The 20,373-nt window shown below is 43.4% G+C and overlaps 1 protein-coding gene across 1 annotated transcript in view; it reads right to left on the bottom strand.

The window, feature by feature from the left end:
- Positions 1-861: 861 nt before the first annotated feature.
- The window catches only part of arhgap20 (Rho GTPase activating protein 20), a 33,151-nt gene continuing 13,639 nt past the window's right edge, over positions 862-20,373 (bottom strand). The window contains exons 9-15 of the mRNA XM_085435249.1: positions 19,203-19,412; positions 13,355-13,545; positions 12,582-12,746; positions 11,766-11,869; positions 11,144-11,333; positions 5,327-5,438; positions 862-4,006 (exon numbers count right to left, since the gene is read on the bottom strand). Of these exons, the coding sequence (XP_085291375.1) occupies positions 2,346-4,006; positions 5,327-5,438; positions 11,144-11,333; positions 11,766-11,869; positions 12,582-12,746; positions 13,355-13,545; positions 19,203-19,412 (2,633 nt within the window). The 3' untranslated portion in view covers positions 862-2,345. The remainder of the gene's footprint in view (positions 4,007-5,326; positions 5,439-11,143; positions 11,334-11,765; positions 11,870-12,581; positions 12,747-13,354; positions 13,546-19,202; positions 19,413-20,373) is intronic.

The following is a 20,373-nucleotide window of genomic DNA, read 5'->3' on the forward strand; positions in this document are numbered from 1 at the left end:
TTTGAAGACATTTTAATAAATTCATTTACAAATTAAATTCACTTTATTAGACACACCTGTTCAGCTGTGGTAAATGGGCTGATTCACCCATTCACACAGATCCCTGCTAGCATGTTTTTCTATGCTTTTTCTAAGAGCTTTCTCTCTAACACTTGATGCATTAGAGAGCAACTTGGGGTTCAGTATTTTGCACAAGAAGTCTTGCATGCAGTGTGCCGCAGCCAGGGATCAAACTGTTAAACTTCCAACCGATCTGCTGTACCTCTTGATCTACAGTCAGCCGAGAGATGTGTGCAGCAACAACAGAAGATTGGAAAATAAATGTTGCCTGGTCTGATGAGTCTTGATTTCTGTTGCAACATAAGGATGATAGTGTCAGAATTTGGCAGGAACAGCATGAAAGCATGGATCCATCCTGCCTTGTATCAACAGTTCAGGCTGGTGATTGTAATGATCTGAGCCTGAACCAAATTAGTTTACTTGGAGTTCACTGCACTTAAATGCCTCCACTGTCACCAGATCAGGAGATCATGGTGGTGCAGCAGACAAATCTTCAGTAATTGTGTGATGTACCAAAATCTCTGGGGGATGTTTCCAAGCAGCTTGTTAAAGCTACACAAACAATTAAGGATGTTGTGAAGGCAAAAGTGGATCCAACCCATTACAGCAAGGTGTACCTTACAGCAAACTGGCCTCGGTTTCCGAGCAGAGCCATCAAAGGGTGGAGTGTGTCCACACGCTGTTCATTTGTTTGCAATAAATGTTAATGATGATCCTCATCCTGTATCCCACCCTGGTGATAGCCACAAAACTGTCACGCGAAACCACCCCTGTGAACAAATTTCACATTTGACTGGCAAAGTAGTTTCACGAGAGCAACATTTATTGAAATCAATTATATTTTGGTTCTTGTGAATTCCTGCTGGAATTCAGATGTACACAATATACAAAGGGTGCATTTGGTAGCAAATACTCTTTCTATAAAGACAGCAGCAGCAGAATTGGCATGTACAAAAATACACATTTGATTTCCTCACACCACACACCACATACGAAACAACAAGATAATATATTTATATAGAGATTTATACATATATATATATATCTGCATCATAAATATGGAGAACTATACAGGCTGAACACAGTTCTGTAAAGGAGATAATAATATTAATAATAATACAGGACAAAGTACTCCATGAGATCATTTAAAATGGCAGCACATGACAATGGCCTTACTTCTGTGTGTGTGGTCCTGTGAAGAAGCTATGTAAGAGATAACACTGTTTATTACTGGTGCAAACTAACAATAGCTAACATTATCTGCGGGTATGTATTTACATACTTTTCATCACGGTAATAGACAGTAGAATAAGGCCATTTACTGTTAAGTGTCACTATGGAGTCAACACTGCAGCGCTGGAACAAAAAGATCATACATGTATGGACAAAACACACAAACTGGTACATCCAACTCAACATGCACTTGCTCAACAAGGTGTCTCCTTGCGATACCCAAAGGGTCCTGATGAGGATAATTAAGTGTTTTGAAAGCAAAACTAAATGCGATTTCTCTTTCAGCGGCACTGATTTTCTTTTGGCTCAGGACACGCTGACAATCAGCAATGCTTTCTTTTACACACACACACACACACACACACACACACACACACACACACACACACACACACACACACACACACGCAGATATCTTCTCCTTCCAGGTCAGAGATATTAACCAGACTTACTGAGGACGACGCTGTGCTGTGTGTCTGCAGGATGCTTATACGAACACAAAAACTGCCCCCACCGACTCACTGACTCAAACACTTCAGTCACTGGAAAAGAATTAGTTCACTTCATGGTTGCGATCGGTCACGAGCGGCACGAATGTTGCTCAAGTTTTTAATGTTACTGTTTGTACTGTCACGGCCTTCGTTTCCCATCAGCTGTAATGGATGTTCTGCTTGCTTTCTAAACATTTTGCAAGCTTCCCGAACATGAAAAAAAGGATTTCTTTGTCGTTTCTTTTTCTTACTGCTGACAAGCTCTCCAGACTTTCATCACATGCTGAAAAAGAAACAACCATAGATCTGGAAGGTGCACAAGGATGCGGTGAGAGAAACATTTTGTCCAGAGAAACCAGATTTTTGGTGTTCGAGACGCTACACTTACGCTGCATCTGTACCTCATAAAAATCTTAAACCGCTGATGTACCATTACAGTAGTCAGCAACAGGTTAAAGGAGTATATGAAAAATAATACAATAAAAAGACAGTTGTGTACAAGTTACAATATCACATGAAAGTCAGTCTCCCCTGTACAGTTTGTCTTTCCAAAGTTCCTTTTTACACATACGATTCTTCTGCAAAAAAAAGTTGCTCAAAGTCCTCCAGCCGCGGGTCACTGCACCGCCTGTTCTGCCACTCCTTCTTACCCTGCACAATTGCTAGCGTGACCTCATGACTCCTCTGCAGGCAGGCATCCACATCCTCTTGACCTTGTGAGGAAAAGTAGTCCCTTACAGCCCTGGTGGCAGAGGGTGACAAGCAGAGGCGCGGCTTGGCGTGGTTATCTGACGCTCTGCCGTCTTGGGGCCGGGCTTTAGAAGCAGGAAGTCTGTCTAAGATAAGGCTGGGGCCACGGTTAGAGTTCACATTGACCTTAGCAGGCTCAGATGCTCGGCGAGGAAGGGTCTTCCTCCCTCTGTGGATGTCCATGGCAGGAGTTAGAGAGTGGGACTTTTGTCTTTGGAGGACCAGAGTGGTGGCACTCTGTCCAAAGAAAACACCTTTTGGGGGCTGCACGCAGCCACCTTCAGCCAGCCTCTGTGCGATCTCAGCTCCTGGGTTTGGTTTGAGTTTGTTAGGAGAGGTCTGGTCATGGAGCTGTCTCAGATCTTTGACTGTCAGAGGCTTCTCTGTCGCACCGTAAAAAGGAGAGTGGCTGCGCTGCAGCTGCAGCAGAGCCTGCTGGTAAGATGGAGGGCTGCTTGACCTATGTCTGCAGTCTTGATTTGTCACCATGGCCTCCTGGGCACTGACAGAGAAGCAGTTAGTGGTTGAGAAGGATTTCCCGTTAACCACGGGCAGGTCCTCCTCAGTGTGTCCACTATCGGGCTGCCTTAGCGTCAGGCACCGGTCCCTTTTAAGCCACGTGTTAGGGTGGAGGCCATGAGAGTGGGAAGCACTTTGGCAGGTTCGAGGGGGTTGGGTGGCTTGTGGCCAATGAGCCAGCGCTTCTCTCTGAGGGGGAGAGCTCCTTGAGGACTGCTGTGGGCGTCCAGGAAAAAGGGGGGAGAGAGGAAGGGGTTCATTTAACGGAAGTGGCACATTTGTGGCGTAGTCAGTGGAGTACTGTGAGAAAGCAGAGTCTAAGGAGCTGAGGGAGGAGCCGGTTGGTGAGGTTGCCGGTGAAGACAGACTGGAACAACTGGCATCCAGTCGCAGTGGCGGTGGAGGGGCATGCTTCGTCTTCCTCCGCCCGCTGTTCTGGATTTTGACTCCTCTCTTCTCACAGCCATCCTCTCCCTCCTCTTTCAGCTGCAGCCCGTTCAGCCCCTGTTCAAGAAAAACCTCATCCACATCTGCTTCCCCTTCCATGGCAGCATCGTAGCTCGCCTTCCTCACTGACGGGTGGCGGTTATCAGCATGAGCCAACACCATGCTTGAACTCGGCATGCTAGCCAGGGCTAAGGCCGGTTCTGAGCTCCTCCTCAGTCTCCTAGGACCCTGCGACGAGCCGTTGGCGTGGCGTACGCGAGGCTGTCGAACCACGGGACTGAACCTACTGGGTCTGGCCAGAGGCGGGAGCTGCAGCAAAAGGTTAGAATCGGGGTCAGGTTCGGGGTCGCCATCACTGAGCGTGATGACAGAGTCACGGCTGCAGCTGTCCGGCTTGTCTTTGTCGCGAAGCGGAAGCTGTTCCTGGAAGGGAGACTCGGGATCATCGTTCAGCTCGTTCTCCAGACTGTCGTAAGACGAGTCGTTCATCTGGAAGGACGACACATCTGGGAAGAAAAGGAGAAAACATGGTTCACTTTATTAGCAATTAGCAACAGTGCCATTTTTCACTGTAAAGAGTCGCTTTAACTGATTGGTTGCCATTGCTAGAGGACAAAAAAAAAGATTCAATTAACTGAGAGCATTTCCTGAGCTGAATGAACAAAGTCACAGTTCACTGGTGCACATGAGGAGAACAGAGGACAAAGCATATCTCTGCTATGTGCTCTTTGACCCCTGGTGGTTACTTACAGCATGAGGAAGAGCTAACAGCATGAATGAGGATATTCAGTGCTATCTTAATCATGTGATCCTGGCAATCATTGAAATTACTGCAGGTCAATTTGTTGACCCCACTCAACATGACTTAAAGCTCCTGGGCAATTCAGTTGCACCCACACAGAGCAAGCTAGTCAGTCCCAAACCACCTTGATGCAACACAGTGAGGCTTTATCAGTACTTTTTCAGATAATAAATAAAGGATCCTTTATCCCACACACACAAAACACACACACTTGACCTTTAGAACAAATTTGACACAAGAACATCGTCTCCATGTGCATCTGTTTTTCTTTTGTTATGTTTTTTCACAGGACTAGCTGTGCTAAAACCCTCCTAGAACAAAGCTTTGCCACAAGAGCGTCATCAACTCCAGGCATTTATTTTGGGTTAAAATACATTTTCAGAATAACCAGTTAAATCTTAGATAGTAACGCTTAAAATGTTTGGTGGTTTTGCCCCCAAAATAAGGTTTAACAGGCTTTTCTTTCTTTTTTTACCAGCAGGTTATACAACTACATGTGCAACAACATTAGTGGCTTTTTCAGTTTCAGTTGATGGTAGGGGCGAGCGTGCAGAGTATTGTGGAATTTTACCATCTTATGCGTCAATGAAGTAGACTCAATTCAAGATTTTTTTAATGCCACACCTCTCCCTGTAATAGCTCTGGCTGTGCGGTTTCAGTTTGCATTTATTAAGTCAGAAAACTGAAAGCAAAAGAAACCCAAATTGCAAAATCTGTAAATGTTTCCATTACAGTTGCAGCCTGTTTGTTTTTTTATGGGATCAGACTCTTTAACAATGTAGGAATCAAGTCTCAATACTAAGCACTTTATTAGAGAGCAGTATTTTCTAGACCTCTTGGCTTTTTTGTCACTGTCTCAGCCATTCTTAACAGTTTTTTCCTACAAGCTTATACAACTAAACTGGATCACAAAATCATAAAATGTTAAGAAAAAGCCTGTACATCCTAATTAACTGTTTTTAAATTAAATTCCTACTGATATTCTGTCCTTTCTTTATTGTCTGGCCTAAATCTCAGTTCTTACCAGATCCATGGTCGCTGCTGCTGCTCTTCTGGCTGAAGGTTCTGAAGAGTGATGTGACGTCCCCCAGGAGGGTGCTGCAGTTCTCTATTAGGAAGCGAACAAGCTCACAAACCTGCAGGAACAAACAGCGCCTGATTATTTCATGTTGTCACCAACATCTTCACTTTGCTCTACTTCGGTGGCAAACGATTAGTTTTCACTCTTATAGATTAAGAGGTGTTTGTGTTTACAGATTCATTTGCTGAAGCTGGACCTCACGGAAGCAGCCAGTTCAGCCATAATTTAGCAACACAGAAAGTTTACTGTTATGTGTCTGTGCAATACCGATCGGACTCACAAACTGCAACGTGAAACACAAAACGTGGCGTCGTGACTGGGTTGCACCAGCCGACAGCTTGTGTCAGTGGTCCAATAAAAGCGATGTAGAGGCAAATCGGAGCAGAGAGAGGTCTGCCTGCTGCCACCACATCCCAGGCGGTGTGTAGGTACCAACTGCTGATTTCATTTGAAATTACTGACACAATCCATTTTTAATAAGACTAAAAACCGGAGTTTTGTGCAGCCATGGTCGTGTGAACGGCCTGTGTCATATTTTTAACTTGATACTTGTACTTGATGCACATTCTGCAGACATGTAAGTATTTTTAGATCTCACACCTTTCTATTTATCCAATAGCATTTAAAAGTGTAGATTTTCACAGCACCCTGATACATTTCTGATCTTTTAAATTGCTACACTCCTGCAAGATCGCTGAGGTCTGCGGATCAATTGCTCCTGGCTGTCCCGAGGTCCAGATTAAAGCACAGGGGAGATCCGGCCTTTGCTGTAACTGATTCGAAACTGTGGAACAAACTGCCCCTTCACACCAGGACCTCCCCAAAACTGGACACTTTTAAAACCCATCTGAAAAGACACTTTTATTCCTTGGCTTTTAAATCAGAATGAGTTTGTATTACTTTTATCTTATTTCTTACTCAAATCTTCTAATTTTATGATTCTTTTTCTTAACTCTTATCATGTCTCCCTATGTTTTTATTTCTTTTAATTATCTTAATTGTACAGCACCTTGGTCAACGTTTTCGTTTTAAATGTGCTATATAAATAAATTTGACTTTGACTTGACAGAAAAGCAGGAAACGGGTCACGCAGATGCTCAGAACAACGTCTGAGAAGCAGAGTGCTTAAACTTGTGTGTGGTTGTTAATACTGTAGCTACTGACTTGTGATATCACTGCTCTATGATATAGTGACCCAAATAACTTTGTGGCACTGTTTTCAAACAGCTGTCAAAAGCTCTTTTTAACATTTTTTTCCCATATTATCATTTTGGGGAAACATTTCTTTTCATTTGCTTGCGTTGATGTCAACCTCCACAGTGAACGGGAAAACATCGACTCCCTCTCCTCCATCCATTCCTTCTTACCAGCCCTGGAAAATGTCCTGATAATACTGGCTATGACATCATCAGTTGGCTTTGATACCGAATACAATGTAGGTGTAGTTTTTTTCCCCATTTTGTGTGCTTTTGTGTTGTTTTTTTTACTTAAAGCCAATCACGACTTTTCGCAGCAAAATCACGGCCACAAATGTCACAAAGGGGCAAGAATCTTTGAAAGGGATCCAAATACCAATCGTTCGCCGCTGAACGACTAATTTAAGCACATTCAGTTGATATCTTCAAACACTGTAACGCTGTCTGTGCTTTATGAGTTTTATCAGCCCAGTTGGAATCCATCCTCAAACAAATCACACTACTTGGCAGAAACCGCTGCCTTTAAAACTAAACAGACAAAATTTACACACATGACGTCCTGTGACACAAATAGTTGGCAAACGCCGGGGCCACTGGGAAATTTCCACTGAAATCTGCCTGATGTGTACATAAATAAGCCTGTGACACTATGGAAATACTACGCCGGTAAACACTCATTTGTTTGTTTGTGGGCCAGATGTTGTCTGGTCTGTGTCTGCACGGTGTCCGTATGCGCCAAAAAACCGTCGTCTGTCCAAACAAGGAGTAATCAGGCTGTGCTAAAAAGTCCTTTAAAATGGTTTTCTTTCCTCTAAACCCAGCGTTTTATTAAAGCTTGAAAAAAATCCACTTTTTAAACTACCACTCACAGTTTATTTATTTACATTTAAGCTAGCAGATGATGATGATGAGCTGTACATTCAGAGTTATGTAACGCAATGAACTCCACAACTGTTTCTTTGAAGTGTTCAGGAAGCCAATCATCATCACAAACAACTTTAGTCGAGGTCATACATGCACGCTATCAATCAAACGGTGGCGTTCGTGATCAACAGCACCCAGTCAATCTGAATTATGTCCTAAATCCGTCCGTTTACAAATGAGACATAATTTAAAACTGGATGATGTGGTTATTTATGACTCGTTGAACTAGTTTTTTTATTTCTATTTTCTATAAAAACAGTTGCTCACAGTTTGCTGCCGCAAAGTCCTGGAGGGTAAATTGCTCTTCCAGCAAACTCGGGTCAGGTTTTTAAAGAAGACAACTAAACATGTGTGAACAGGGTGCGAGTTTTGGGAACTTGCGATCAATATACAGGACCTGCCGCAGTTCCAACCACCAAAAACAAGTCCCTGCCAGACCTTGGCAATGATTTACATAGATCTTGTTGCAAATCTCTCCCGTGACACTGACTTTTTACATCTGCATGGGAGGCAACAGAAAGGTAATTGTTGATTTTCAAACAGAGCTAACATTAGGCGGGTATTTAAAGTTGATCCGCCTCCAATATTTTGGATATAACATATCTGATCAAGACTTTTAAATAACCCAACACTGACAACCTAGGTTTCTTTGGAAAGGAGGAATTGGTGCCATATGGCCATGATAAAACACCTAGACCTTGGATTCCTTCTTTTTGTTCTCGTTAGATACTGGATCTATAGCTCTATCTATGGATAATGGCATTAATAAAATTTAAATATTACAGAAAACAGGTGAGAAAGATCCTCCAACCGTGTTATGGGTGTTGACTTTGCATAGTATGTCAACCAGAGGGCAACTTCCCTGTTGGCAACACGCGTGTTTCGAATGAAGCAAATAATTAGCTGATATAAACCAGCAGCGTAAATAGGAGGCTAGCATCACGAAGGTGTAAAAATCTACCCTGAATCAAATCTGTGCATCCATCCACTGTGGCAACACTCAGCATTCCTCACTGTCACCCAGTGAGAGTGAGCACTGCTACGTGATGCAAAGCACTGAACAAAAGGAGCCTGTGGGCATCCAGGAGATTTTCACTTATTCATCCATCAGCAGCCCATTCAGAACCTCTTGTTCACCTCAGTGAGATGTCATCTTTAACTCTCTCAAGCATTCAGAAAACCAGGAAATACGAACTCTATGCATCATTCACAAAATATGTATCTGTTGCATGAACTGCAGATTCCTACTGTAAGAGTATACAATAGTACTGCAAGATTTGGAAGAAATCTTCCAGTATTTGGGTGTGTATGTGCGTAAAAATGCTGCAACTGTGCACGCTGGAAAACCATCCGTGCAGCATTCTGAGCTGGGTATCACTTTTCTGTGATTTTACTATAATATAGAAAAGCAAAACAAAGCAGAAGAAAAGCAAAAGTTGCATTCTCCAGAGCCAAGCCTGAGGAAAAACAACTTACTTCTAAATGATTTATCTCTTCCTGTCTCCGTTTAAAGTTAGACGCAAACTGCATTTACCTCAGATGCTCTTTAAGGGATATGTTCAGCCAAAAACCTTTAAATTATATGCTTCATGAAAGCAGGAGGGACACGAAGGCTAAACTGAACTGGCCAACAGTGAGCACAGACATGTCCTCGGAAAAGGTTGAAAACCGGCCAATACACATCCACGATCCCCCCCAAAAAAGTTTTAAATTGGCCCCTGTCTTTGACTGCAAGGTGGGAATGCTGAAAATTTGTCTCCCCCCCCCCAGAAAATAGCCGCCTGTGCTCGAGACGAACACACAAATATGCGGTGTGCGAGAGGGAAAGTGTTATCAGGGGAGTATTTGTGAAGCTGATATTTAAGTATTTGTGGGTGATGAGGGTATTTTTTGCCAACGAGCACTTATGTGAGTGTGTGTGTGTGTGTGTGTGTGTGTGTGTGTGTGTGTGTGTGTGTGTGTGTGTGTGTGTGGAGAGAGAAAGAGGGTGTTTCAGTGACACAATTTTCCACAAAAACATCCCAGTCCTCAGATTCTGTAGGAAATTCTTTGCGTGTTTTCTCAAATGAACCTCAACCACTTCTAGACAAACACGCACACACACATGCACACACACGCACACACAGATTGGAAAAGATAAGCAAAACAGCCACCCAGTGAGATTATGTGTAACTAAATAACTGTAACTTTCCAAACAGACCACAAATCAGCAGACTTTGTATGCTTAGGGTTTCAGTGACTATATGATGGGCTCTGGTGGGCGAGGGGCCTTCCTATGTGGGCTCTGGCTGTAGAATTAAGCCATTCCAGGCCAGAATGGCTGGCTAAGACATACGGTTGCTTCACTGCAGACTTCACTTTATATACACAAAAGTACAGAGAAACTGCAGTGATATTCATGCAGACTCTACTCCAACATTGTCACAAAGTAGTTCGAGAGGTAAATTAAATTTCCTGTTTTTGTTCTTGTTTTTCTTTACAATTAACGAGAATTAACCCCGGTGACACTCACCAAACTAGATGCTGTGCATGTGTTTCTCTATACGAGAAGCTAAACTTGCCGAGTCTTGTTCTAAACTGTCAAAGATCACATGTGAATGAGACTGACAGTGCGCGTCTGTGGGACGGGGGTTTGCGTGTGTGTGACTGCTGTGTGGCAGTGGGTCAGCTCCTGATCTGAGGTGGGCAGTCACGTCCACGGGGAAAGCCTTCAGTCTGCAGACAAATGGCTCTCGGCCTGACGTGAAGTATGCATGTGAGCACTTAGTGTACGTATACACCTGTGTCAGTGAAGCCTCTGTAACTTAACTGTCAGTCAAATTCAGGTCTCTGCTTGGTCACGAGCAGTTTGCTTCTGTTTTTTCCCTCCAAATGTTAAATTCCTCGCACTCTGCAAACTGCCTGTGGAAGCAGATCAGAGCACTTTGGCTTTTTGAGAAACGCATTTTCTTGCGAGCGGGATGATAACAACGATACTACTCTAATCTCTATACATTAAGAAAATTTAGCTGCAGGCAGCAGATCTCAGGGTAGTATGTAGATGGGAAACAAAGGAAGTAGGTCTCCTTGCTCTGTGTAACCTAATCCTCCTATTAGCACCTCTGAAAGTCTTTAAGTTTCATGCTGTGTCTCGTTTATTTTGCATGTACAAAAACCAAAGTGTAGAAATTTGTGGTTTTTCCAGAGGTTCTGTGCAGAAGTATTTCTTGGCCCCGAGCAGGCAAACTGCTCCGCTGTTACACTGAGACTCATATTACTCCAACAAACATCTCCCTCAACTCTCAGCAAGAAGGCTGGATAAGCGTTTTCCCCCAACATGTCACATTATTGTACTAAATGTGACCAGCCAAGTTAAAGATTTTATATTTGGATAAGTCTCTAAAGCAGGGGTAGGCAACTCCAGGCCTCGAGTGCCGGTGTTCTGCAGGTTTTAGATGTCCTTGATCCAACACAGCTGATTTAAATGGCTAAATTACCTCCTCAACATGTCTTTAAGTTCTCCAGAGGCCTGGTAATGAACTTATCATTTGATTCAGGTGTGTTGACCCAGGTGAGATCAAAAACCTGCAGGACACCGGCACTTGAGGCCTGGAGTTGCCTACCCCTGCTCTAAAGTGTCCATAGGCCTGTCCCGTCTCACCTTTTTAGTGGCCTCCCCTTCCATCTCAGGGGTGCTTGGCGCCGGAGACCAGAGCATGCTGGGAGCAATGCAGACAGACAGGTTGAAGGCGTTCATCTGGTTGTCGTCGGCACTGCCCTGTATGCAGTGGAGTACCGCGATCACGTGTCGCAGCAGAAGCAGATTGTCACTGGGAAGGAGGTGGAGGAGCCTAATGGGAGTGGGGCAGGAAATGAGATCAAACACATTACGAAAAACATCCTCGGTCCCTGCTTCTTCCTTTCAGTACGGCTGCTTGTTTCTGCCCGGACGAGAATTTCCACTGTTGCTTTTTCTCCTAAGCAGAAGGAATTTTGTTTGTTGCTACTGGAAATACACACATCCCTGCTCTCTGTTTTTAGTTCTCATTCTAAACATAAACTGTAGGTAATTAAAGGAAAAAACCAACAGCGTCTAAGGTGTTGCTCTACCACAGGCCACCAGAACAGCCATTTATTCAATCTTTCCTGTCCTGTGTTGCTGACTTATGTAAAATGCGCGTAGGATTTGCATCTTCTTGTCAGACACTGACAGCTATACGATTAGCAGGACGATCACGGCCTTAGATATCGCATGTTTTAGGATTTCAAGAGAGATCTCTTACCTCTGGACAGCTGGTATCCTCTCCTCTCCTCCTTCCATCGCTTCCATCCACTGGTCATACAGGTCCACGCACAGCATGCTGCCTGGGATATTTCGCAGGAAGTCCTGTATGCAAAACGTTTATAAGTGAAGCTGAAGAATGCCTTATACTGACAGACAGGCATTATAGACTGGAAACAACTGTCAAAGGGATTTTTGCTGCTCTCACTTTTTTATGGCTTCATCTGTGGTTGTGGTTCTTTCGATCCTAGCTTGGTGGTCGTATAATAATCACTGAACAAATCCAATTATGTTAGTGCATTTTTACTTGTGAAATTAAAGTTAGGCTACTGGCACAACAGGTAGGAGTTGTGATGATTGCTGACAGTGATATATCTTCCTCAAGGATACTTTAGCATGCAGACTGGAGCAGCCAGGGATTGAACCGGTAGACTAGTAAATGACTTCCTCTCCGTCCTGCAATTTAAAGGGCTACAGCCACCCCTTCATATCACAGGAGGCTGACAATCCTTGCACTCTATGTGGAAAACAAGTGAAACAAAATTTAAAAAGGGAGTTGGACCATCTCTAAAAAAAAGAAATAAATGAAGAAGAAGAAGGCCCGAGCTACTCCCTGGATGCCCGACTGTATGACAGCCGTTTGGCCTGGATCCTGAACAATGCTGCACCTTGTGTGTGTGACTGGCCGTCTGCCTGGCTATGCAGAGACAGATTATCCTGTCTGGACTAAGGTGACTTTGGACCAACATCAGTCGTGCCTGTTTTCAGTTTCAAACAAGAAAGAGAGACGGGGGAAGAGCTGTGTGTGTGTGGTTACCTTGAGGACAGCAGCGATGACGAACACAGACTGGTGTGTGATCTCCGCGTCCTCGCTCCCACTGTCCAGCCTGTCTCGGAGCTCCCGGCAGGCTTTTGCTCCAGCTGAACGCCTGAAGACGCCTCTGGTGTATGGCCCCTCCAGGTACAGAAATGCCAGCATGTCCTTTGGGGGAACATCGAAACAGAAGGTTACCAACTTGTTCAGTTTAATAACAATGTCATTTGATGAAACAGGAGAACTTAATGTCAGAGATTACACAAGCGGGAGCTTAGGAAACAGGCCCTAATGGCAGAAGGCATTTCATTCCACTGAGGTCTTAATTGCAAAGAATTCCTGCCAGAATTTTTATCTCGATTTCAATTTGGCACCTCCCTTTAACAGATTCTTCTGTGGACCAACAGGAGGAACGTGTCTGAATCAGTGTTTCTACAAAGAACGAAAGAAAGACGTCTCTCTTAGAGGACACCTCAGTGAGAGGGTCACTCACTCCCAATAAGAAGAATGTGTACATTAAAATATATTCTGTTTCCAGGAAAAAAAATCTGATTTAATCTAAAATGGAAAATGGGTCCGCCAATTATTTTAAGTGGTTGGTGGATGTATTAAAGTCATAGAATAGTAAGATTGCAGCAGTAGAAGTCAAATAAAATGCTCCTAAAATAATCTACTTTCTCACACCCTCAAGTCTCTCGTTCCCTAACTAAACAGTCAACCTGTGTTCCCTCAAGTCAGGGTCCTGACCCCTGTTATGTGAACTCCACTCGGCTTACCATGACAGGTTTAGGCAGGCCGTTTTCTGGAGAGCAGATGGAGCTCAAGGGCTGTCCGAACAGCCGACCGTGAGCGGCGGAGAGCAAGGTTGGGGACAGGGGCACGCCGTCCAGCTGTGTGCTCGAACCTCTCCAGAAAGGCCAATTGATCAGAGATCTCTTTCTCTTAAAAGACTTCTGCTGACCAGGCTCTGTGGGTAGGAAAATAAAAATAGAGGAAGGAGAACTTTAGTTTGAGATATAATCAAACTTTTGTTGTTGAGTAATGGATGGCGAATGCGCCCCAAGGTACGTTCAGGAAACCAAACTGTTTGATTCACATAGCTTCAAAAGTGCAGACTCAGAAACTGTTTCGTAATGTTTACTTTTGTGGGCTTGAATTTCGGGCAGAACTGCTTACGAATTGCCCATCAGTGTCAGATGCAGGAGCTTTTCATCATGCATCATGCTAACGCGCTGCTCATGGTTGAGAAATGAAAACCAATGAAAGCAGATGTGATAGACGATGGTTTACTCTGTTTACTCATGCGGGTGCGTTTAACAAAACCTCATAGCGAGCTGATATAGGTCACATCTCTGCTTTCCTGTCTCAATAAAGGCTAAAAAGAACATGTGCATGTGACTGCGTGTTCCCTTTCCTAAGTTTTTGCACAGCAGTGCAAAGGCACAATGTCTGCCTGTGTAGTTCAAGCACCAGCTCAGCATGTTTTTGCATAGCACGTGTGCACTGAAGTGCCTATAAATAAGAATGTACATTTACTTTAGCGTGTAATTAGACATCTAAAATAAACAAGCAGTTTAAAAAGCTAGTTTTAGCATGATTAACTCCCGTGGAGCGCATTAGAATTACAATTAGCTGCTAAACAGAAGAAATGTATATTTAATAATGACTTAATTTCTTTGTGTTTTGGACTGCTGATTAAATAAAATGTCACTCCGGGCTGAAATGCATTTCAAAAACCTTGATTCATATCACAAATGTTATGATAATGACTCATTCGTCACTAATTGTGGCAGCACTGCCTTTCTGAGCCACCGCCGACGTTTTTAGACGGGCAAAATGTGCAAACAGTGCATTAAATCTCTTAAAGGGCCATTGTAGTGAAATGTAATTGTAGCAGCTTTGAATTGCCAACAATCTTGAAATGATAACATTTATGTTATTAAGCGTCGGTGATTTGTATCCAAGGGTGGGACTCAACCTAACAAACAAAAGATTCTTTCGGTGGGCGGGGGACCCATCGGCCCCGAAAGGGCCCTCAGAATACACGCCATACCTCACATAGAATTCATTATTTAACAATCTGCCGTGGCGTGATGCCCAAATACACTCTGGAACAAAGTTCAACAGTAACAGATTTACTGGCCTGTTCTGGCACTTCTCAGCAGGCCTTTGCCATCAAAAAATGAAAAAACATGACCTTGGTGTAAATCAGGTGTTACATCATTACGGCTCTCGAGGCAGGGAACCGTTTTAGAGACAGTGGAATGAGGAAACAGACACAGACGACATGTCTGGGTGGGCAGTCTCTGTCATCTTACACTAATCTTCTACTGTGTTATAAAACAGGTGCTAGATGTTGTATTTCTCTTCATTGACAATGAAATTACCACAGACATGACTACACAGTGACGTCAGTGTCCTGTAATAGAAACCCCAGATTACAGGTGCTGACATGTTAGTAGTTTACTTATTTCATTTTTAGGCAAGTGGAATAATCTTTCATCTTTGCATAAATGCAATAATTCTATGCGATTCTTAGTTTTTCCAAATAACCAAATCAACACTGCCGGTGTAGCTAGGGTTGCCAACTCCCTGAAAAATAAATAAGGGACACCTCGTGGCCAGGGCCGGGCGACCCAATTGTCTTCACCCTTCCCAGTGTGGTGAATTTTCTAGCTCTTTTTTTGTGTGTGAAATTATTTTTTTTAACCATTTGACTTGAAGTTGATTTAAGTAGATGCATATTCTATTCTTTGTGATATAAACACATGTGAAACAAATGATCATTTAGCCATTTATTTTTAGCTCAAAATGACAACATTAACACGATAAAACAGGTCTCCTTCTTAAACAGAAGCCTGTCATGCTTAACTTTTGAGAATATAAGTAAATCTTTCTTTAAAAGAACTCTGTCCTGCTTAACTTAAAATAATAGAAAACAATAGAAAGAAAAACATTCTTGTAACAGTGCACATTTAGTGCATTTAGTATAATTGGCTTCAGTTGAGGTATTATTTCAGCTTTTCTAATGCTAATCAGCTGCTCCTGTTTGTAAACCCACTTGCTCCCATGATTACGCATCTTAACTCATCATCATTATTCATCTATGTATTACTTTTATGTATTAGTCATCTATTTGTTGTAATCATCTATCCTTGCAGTTGTTTATTACACAAAATAAATTATATTATCACACTTCTGGCCACATAGCGCTGATATTCACTGCACATGCCCATATTAACTTTTTCCAGCCAGGTGTTTTCCTTTTCCCATTCTTCCCTTTCTCTGAGGGAAACAAACATTGCTGCTCTAATGCTGGGCTTACACTGTGCGGTTTTAGGCCCATTTTGAGCCGATTTTGGCCTTCATCGTGCGTCGTGTAGTATACGTGGGGTAACGAGAAGTGATTAACACCTCACGACCAGCTCCCGATCATCAATCGCTCGTGAGGGTGTCACCACAGGCGCTCACACTGCTCACGCGCAAACGTAAACGTTGGTGTAAAAGATGGAGCAGCACGGCTGTGCAGCCTGTGATCTGGACACAAGCGATGGAGGCACAACTTGTAGAACTTTGGAAAGCTCATCCGAGCCTTTTCGATGTGGCATCACAAAATGATCACGACCACAACAACCGTGAAAATAGTTGGATCTACACTGCTGCTCAATCACAGCTGCCTGATCAATGTTTTTCATTAGCAATTTAGCAAAGTTGATGGTGGTGTGTGTGTCTGTGTGAGTGAAAGACAGAGAGAGAGCAAGCAACATTATTTCTGTTATAACCTTCATTTTATGGAGGCACAGTGTGAGCACTCAGGTCGCATCAGAGCATCTGGTCGTATAGTGTGAGACCCTGCATCGTGACCTGCAAACTTCTAATCCCTGCGAGTCAATCGTGCAGTTTGAGCAGGAGCTGAATAACGCGACTGAAAAAAATTGCACAGTGTCTGCCCAGCTTTAGGTGTACTGTCGTCCGAGACTTGCACCGCAGTGTCTGCGTTTGTTTCCCTGTTGGCCATGCTTCTTGTTGTGGTCATTTGTTGTCTTCCGGTATTTTCTCCGTAAGCGACCTTTCCTCGACCAATGAGATGAGTGGTAATCTGAATTGTCATACTCGTAAGTGTGCTGTCAGCTCATTGGTCACAAAGCAGGAGAGGGGCTGGGAATTATGTTTTCAAACAAAGCGTTAATTCCATTAAAAGTTATAGACTACTTTTGATTCTCACTGTATTACGGGACAAAGTGCGTCCCTTATTAGCTCAATACGGGACGTGTGCTTTTGTTTCTAAATACGGGACGATTCCGTATTTTAAGGGACGGTTGGCAACCCTAGGTGTAGCTAGCTCCAGAGGATGGGCCAACCTGGCTCTGTCAGTGTTGCCAACTTAGCAACCTTGCCGCTATACTTTGCGAGTTTTCAGACCCCCTTAGTGACTTTTTTTTTTTTTTCAAAAAAAGCGACTAACGACAAATATGGCGACTTTTGCTGGTGTTATTAGGAAGACGTATGACCACTTTTTGACGTGAAAGCACGTATCGCTCTTACTCTCAACAAGCAGCGGTGCTACCGTGGGCACCTCGCCCGTGCCGAAGCCCTCACAGGCGGCGGATAGTCCTCACGCAACACTCCCCCCCAGCTGCTGTCAGAGCAGGAGACGTTCACCCCTACGCATCCTGCAAATGAACCTCCAGTGAGCGAAGCCGCTGCTCCAGCCCTGACTGTAATGACGTCAGTTCTTCTTTTACTCTTACTTTTTGTGGATCACAAGCTTTAAACCTACTTAAAACACACACACACACAGACTTTTTTGTGTGTCTATGTGTGTGTGTGTAACTCCGCCAGAGGCTGTTTTGGGTCACAAGCCCGGATAAAGGAGGAGGGTTGGAATGACTAAAAAAACAATAATTGCTAAAAGAATTTAATTTGTAGTTCCAAATATATTCAGAATGCATTTAGGGTGTTTTTTACTCACTTTACGTCTCGTCCAGGATGCTATTTCTCTCTCCTAAAAGTTAGGTTACAATTACATAAGCATGACAAATTATGCAAATTAGGCGATGACGTCATTTAGCGACTTTTAGGACAACCAATAACGATTTTCCTTACTGAGGAGTTGGCAACACTGGGCTCTACTGAACTGTAGGAAATGAATGCTTTGACAAGCAGACTTTAAGCCACTTCCAAGGGTGGACATGCCAGTAATATGGTTCATATTGTAATGGGAACATAGAAAATCTCTTCTTGCAGTTGAATGCACAACAATACCTGTTTTTATAGGTCTAGTACAAAATCTTTGCTCATTTTTCAAGTGCTGAGACAGCATAGATCTGTGTTGCTGTGTGCAGTGGTTCTTTATCCACGTTCAGCCTCACTCTCTGTTGCTGCCATGAGCCACCTCAAAGGCTTTTTGTCCAGTTACAGTATCTCCCCAGTAGACTGGCACAAACTGGACATGAAGCATGTTGGGGAACAACTGGAGGAGTTTTATTTGTCATACACCCGCTAGTTGTTAAACATGTACAACTTCCTGTGTGATTGTTTGAGAATAAATGGCTGAAATGAGGCTTTTGTCAGGGCTACAAGCCAGTAAACACATATTCGTTAGCTTTCTGGTTGGGCGCGAGCAATTAGGCATGTATGGTGGCGGGGCTGTTATGGAGAGATTACGTAAGACCCTGTTGTGCCTGAAGCAAAGGAATCTGAGGCAAAGCTTGCGGTTGGCAAACTGGAGCCTACTTGACTGGAAAACACACATTTTTTTTCTCCTCTGCTTCTTCCCGCCACTAAACCTCATCATGTCCTTTTTCCATCCTGGTCTCCGTACCCGCAGTTCATCCTCACTCCTGTCCACCGTCATGTTGTTTTTCTTCCTCCTAATTTATCCGTACCTCTCCGCTTTAAGGTCCAAGTTTCAGTCTTTTGGTCTGCAAATCCTTTCTCTCTCTGCCATAGTTGTCTGTTTCTTTTTCCTTCACCTCTACTGACCTTCCACACTTACTCAATAGCTGTGTCATCTCTTTCTACTTTCCATCTTCCTATTCCCACATTTATCCGGTCCTTCTGGGGTTTCTTCCTCTTTGTCTGTCCGATGTTTTTCTTATTTTGACACCGCGTCTGTTCCAACCCCTGCTGTAACCCACCGCTCCATTAAAATGCTCTTCCCACCGTCGATGACGCTTTTTTTCCCCTTCTTGTCCACCTGCTGATTCAAACTGAGGACTAACAAACACGACGGTAACCTCAAAGACGAGCACAAACATACTGAAATGTTTTATATAAGTGGAACTCGCTCTGGGAAGTACTTTCAGTTCTGTATTAATACTTCTGTATCCTCATATTTCCTCTTGTGGTTTCACAGAGAGTTAGATTTATGGATGGATTCCTCACAGTGACCAACCATGTACTCAGAAAACCTAAGCTGCCACGGTAATGACAAAAACAACAATGTTTACTTCTCTCACTTCATGAATATTCCGTGGTGCATGAAGGGCCATCATCAGAATGCTACCGTTTTAAACCCCAAACGATTAACTTTAAATACTTAATGGTGGATGTAATTTTAATACCTACTACTAATAAACACAACCAAAATACCAGACACATACTGACTATGAAATCCCTTACCTAAAAGTTGAGTCTGCCCAAGGACAGCCTTGTTGGGTTTCAGTATAAATTGGCACTGCGTGTCTGGAGGGAGACACTGGTCCAACAGAAGAACCCCTGGGCAGTCTGTGGGACTCAGCACATCCTTCCCTCCTCCTCCTCCAAGTCCTCCACAATTGCTCCCAACGTCTCGAATGTGGCTCATCTTGATGCTGAAGGGAAACTCGTGGCCTGAATGAAAGGTCAAAGTTTAGCGCTGGAGGGCCTGGTGTTTGCAGTCTGTGCACCTCACATGATGCTTTAAAAAAAAGGGGCATATACAGCATTGCATTTTGCAACACAGCGTCATAAATTCTGTGTTTGCGTGTCAGGAATTCTGTGTGGACTACAAAACAAAAGATTATGGTAACACAAAAAACCCACAAGAAAACCACGTCCTCTGAAATGTTCCCAGATGGTGAGTTTTGAACCACTGATGCATGCATAGAAGTGAGAAGTGGAGAGTTTTTTTCTAAATACTCATTGAGGAAGAGACGCTGTGTTTCTAGATGTCAGTACGTTTTGTTATTCACCACATCCTACATCATTACCCAACTGTTGAACTACTTCTTTTAAGGGTGCCTTTAAAAGGGAAATATTTTAAGGTAATCAAATTCAGCCATATCTATTGTGTGTCCCAGATGTGACTGGAGACCCATAAAAACACAAGAAAGAGACCTTGTCTCCTTGTTCCTTTTCTCCGCAGATCAGAAAGTGTGCGTCTTTGAATGAGGTGCTCAGATTTGCAGCTGGTTGTGACATCAAAACTAGATAAGCACATACCCCAGCTGGTCAGCAGATCTGCCAAAATAGGACAGTGAGCCATTGTTATTTCCTAGCTAGAGCAGCTTCTCCAAACTCAAGGGCCAAACTGTTTGTTCTACGAGCACAACGTGCCAGCAAGTGTTAACAAATTACGCAGCTAATGATATCAGAAGGCTGAGGGAGAATAGGAAATTATGGGAACCAGTAAACAAAAGACTGTGTGTCAGTTACTGCGTTTTTTATGTTTTCTTTTGTTCTCTGGTCCTTACTGACCTCAGATTGTTTTTTTTTGGCTCCATTTTTACTCTGCTTACTTCTTCCCTTCTCTGTACTGAATTTTAAAACCCATGAAATCCCAGCAGGGTCCCTCTTGTTTCTGTGCTTTTCA

The sequence above is a fragment of the Copadichromis virginalis genome, linkage group LG16, assembly GCF_057382275.1.
Source record: "Copadichromis virginalis isolate Kocher_CV1m ecotype Utaka linkage group LG16, C_Virginalis_male_GT1.1, whole genome shotgun sequence".
Taxonomy (NCBI): domain Eukaryota; kingdom Metazoa; phylum Chordata; class Actinopteri; order Cichliformes; family Cichlidae; genus Copadichromis; species Copadichromis virginalis.